Consider the following 1,137-nt stretch of genomic DNA (forward strand, 5'->3'; position numbering starts at 1 on the left):
TAAACCTGATTGCTCAGTCTGTGGCATCTTCACGGCCAATCTTATCAAGCAAAACGAACAACCTAATTACTAGAATATCATTTTAGCAAGAATACATTGACAAGTCCTTTGAAAGCATTCCTTAGTACTGAGTCCTAGGGTTCATCTGCTCAACTCCATTTTCAGAATACAAAATCATAGACTACCAAAAAGGCAGTAAGTGAGGATTGAGATTTGGTGAGGTATGAGTCCATATGTGGAACGTAACACCTAGACATCACAAGAGAATCTTAGAAAGTGTTGAGAAGAGAACCTCAAAGCTCAGGACTTCCTGAAGAATGGGACATATCAGAAACCTTATTTGCCAGGGATTATGTTTAAGGAGGAGTTGCCAGGACCCGTTCATTTTGGCGGCTCAATTCAAACATGGCTGAGGTGAGCCAAAATAATGAGGCTGAGGAAAAGGGGCCTGAGGCTTCGTCTCTGGAAGCTGTATCAAGTGACACAAACATCTTCAGGGGGAAACTCCTCGACGCCTTAGTGGACACTTCCCTCCAGAAACTAGCTGCGGCCAGGAGCTATGAGAGATTCACCACCTGTTACAAACACTTCCGTCAGTTGAACCCTGAGGTGACAAAGTGTATCTATGACAAGTTGCAGACATCCATCTGGGAGGAAATAGAAATCAGAGAGGAGGGGAACCTAGAAGCTGTCCTGAACTCCCTGGATAAGATAATAGAAGAAGGCAAAGACCATGGACAGCCAGCCTGGCGACCCAGTGGAATCCCAGAGAAAGACCTATGCAGTGTTATGGCACCCTACTTCCTGAAGCAACAGGATACCCTGTGCCATCAAGTGCGGAAACAGGAAGCCAAGAACCAAGAACTGGCAAACTCTGTCCTGGCCGGAAGCAGGCAGATGGAGGAACTGCAGCAGCAGGTTTAGGCCCTCCAGCAAACATAGCAGGCTCTACACAGAGAGCAGAGGGAGCTGCTGTCAGCGCTGAGGGCGCCTGAGTGAGGAGCCACTGGGCCCCAGAACACAGAGCAGTCACAGCCCTGTGGCATGCTTGTGGAGCCAGCTTCCAGGTAGCAATGGAGTCCTACTCCGCCGACAAGGTTCTGGTGGAGTCAGACTACTTTCAGATTCTTGCCGCCA

General features: G+C 48.6%; 1 protein-coding gene across 2 annotated transcripts; it reads left to right on the plus strand.

Annotated features, from left to right (window-relative positions):
- Nucleotides 1-405: 405 nt before the first annotated feature.
- LOC308414735 (polyamine-modulated factor 1-like) lies at nt 406-924 on the plus strand (the record flags this gene model as incomplete). 2 transcript variants are annotated; one of them, XM_080909965.1, is made up of 2 exons in its annotated part: nt 406-549; nt 742-924. In XM_080909965.1, the coding sequence occupies 2 exons, from the start codon at nt 406-408 to the stop codon at nt 922-924; spliced, it is 327 nt and encodes a 108-aa protein (XP_080766091.1). The 2 variants fall into 2 exon arrangements, with proteins under 2 accessions (XP_080766091.1, XP_080766090.1); XM_080909964.1 differs by having other exon boundaries at nt 406-924.
- Between the last annotated feature and the right edge of the window lie 213 nt (nt 925-1,137).

The sequence above is a fragment of the Micromys minutus genome (assembly GCF_963924665.1).
Source record: "Micromys minutus genome assembly, chromosome: X".
Lineage (NCBI taxonomy): Eukaryota > Metazoa > Chordata > Mammalia > Rodentia > Muridae > Micromys > Micromys minutus.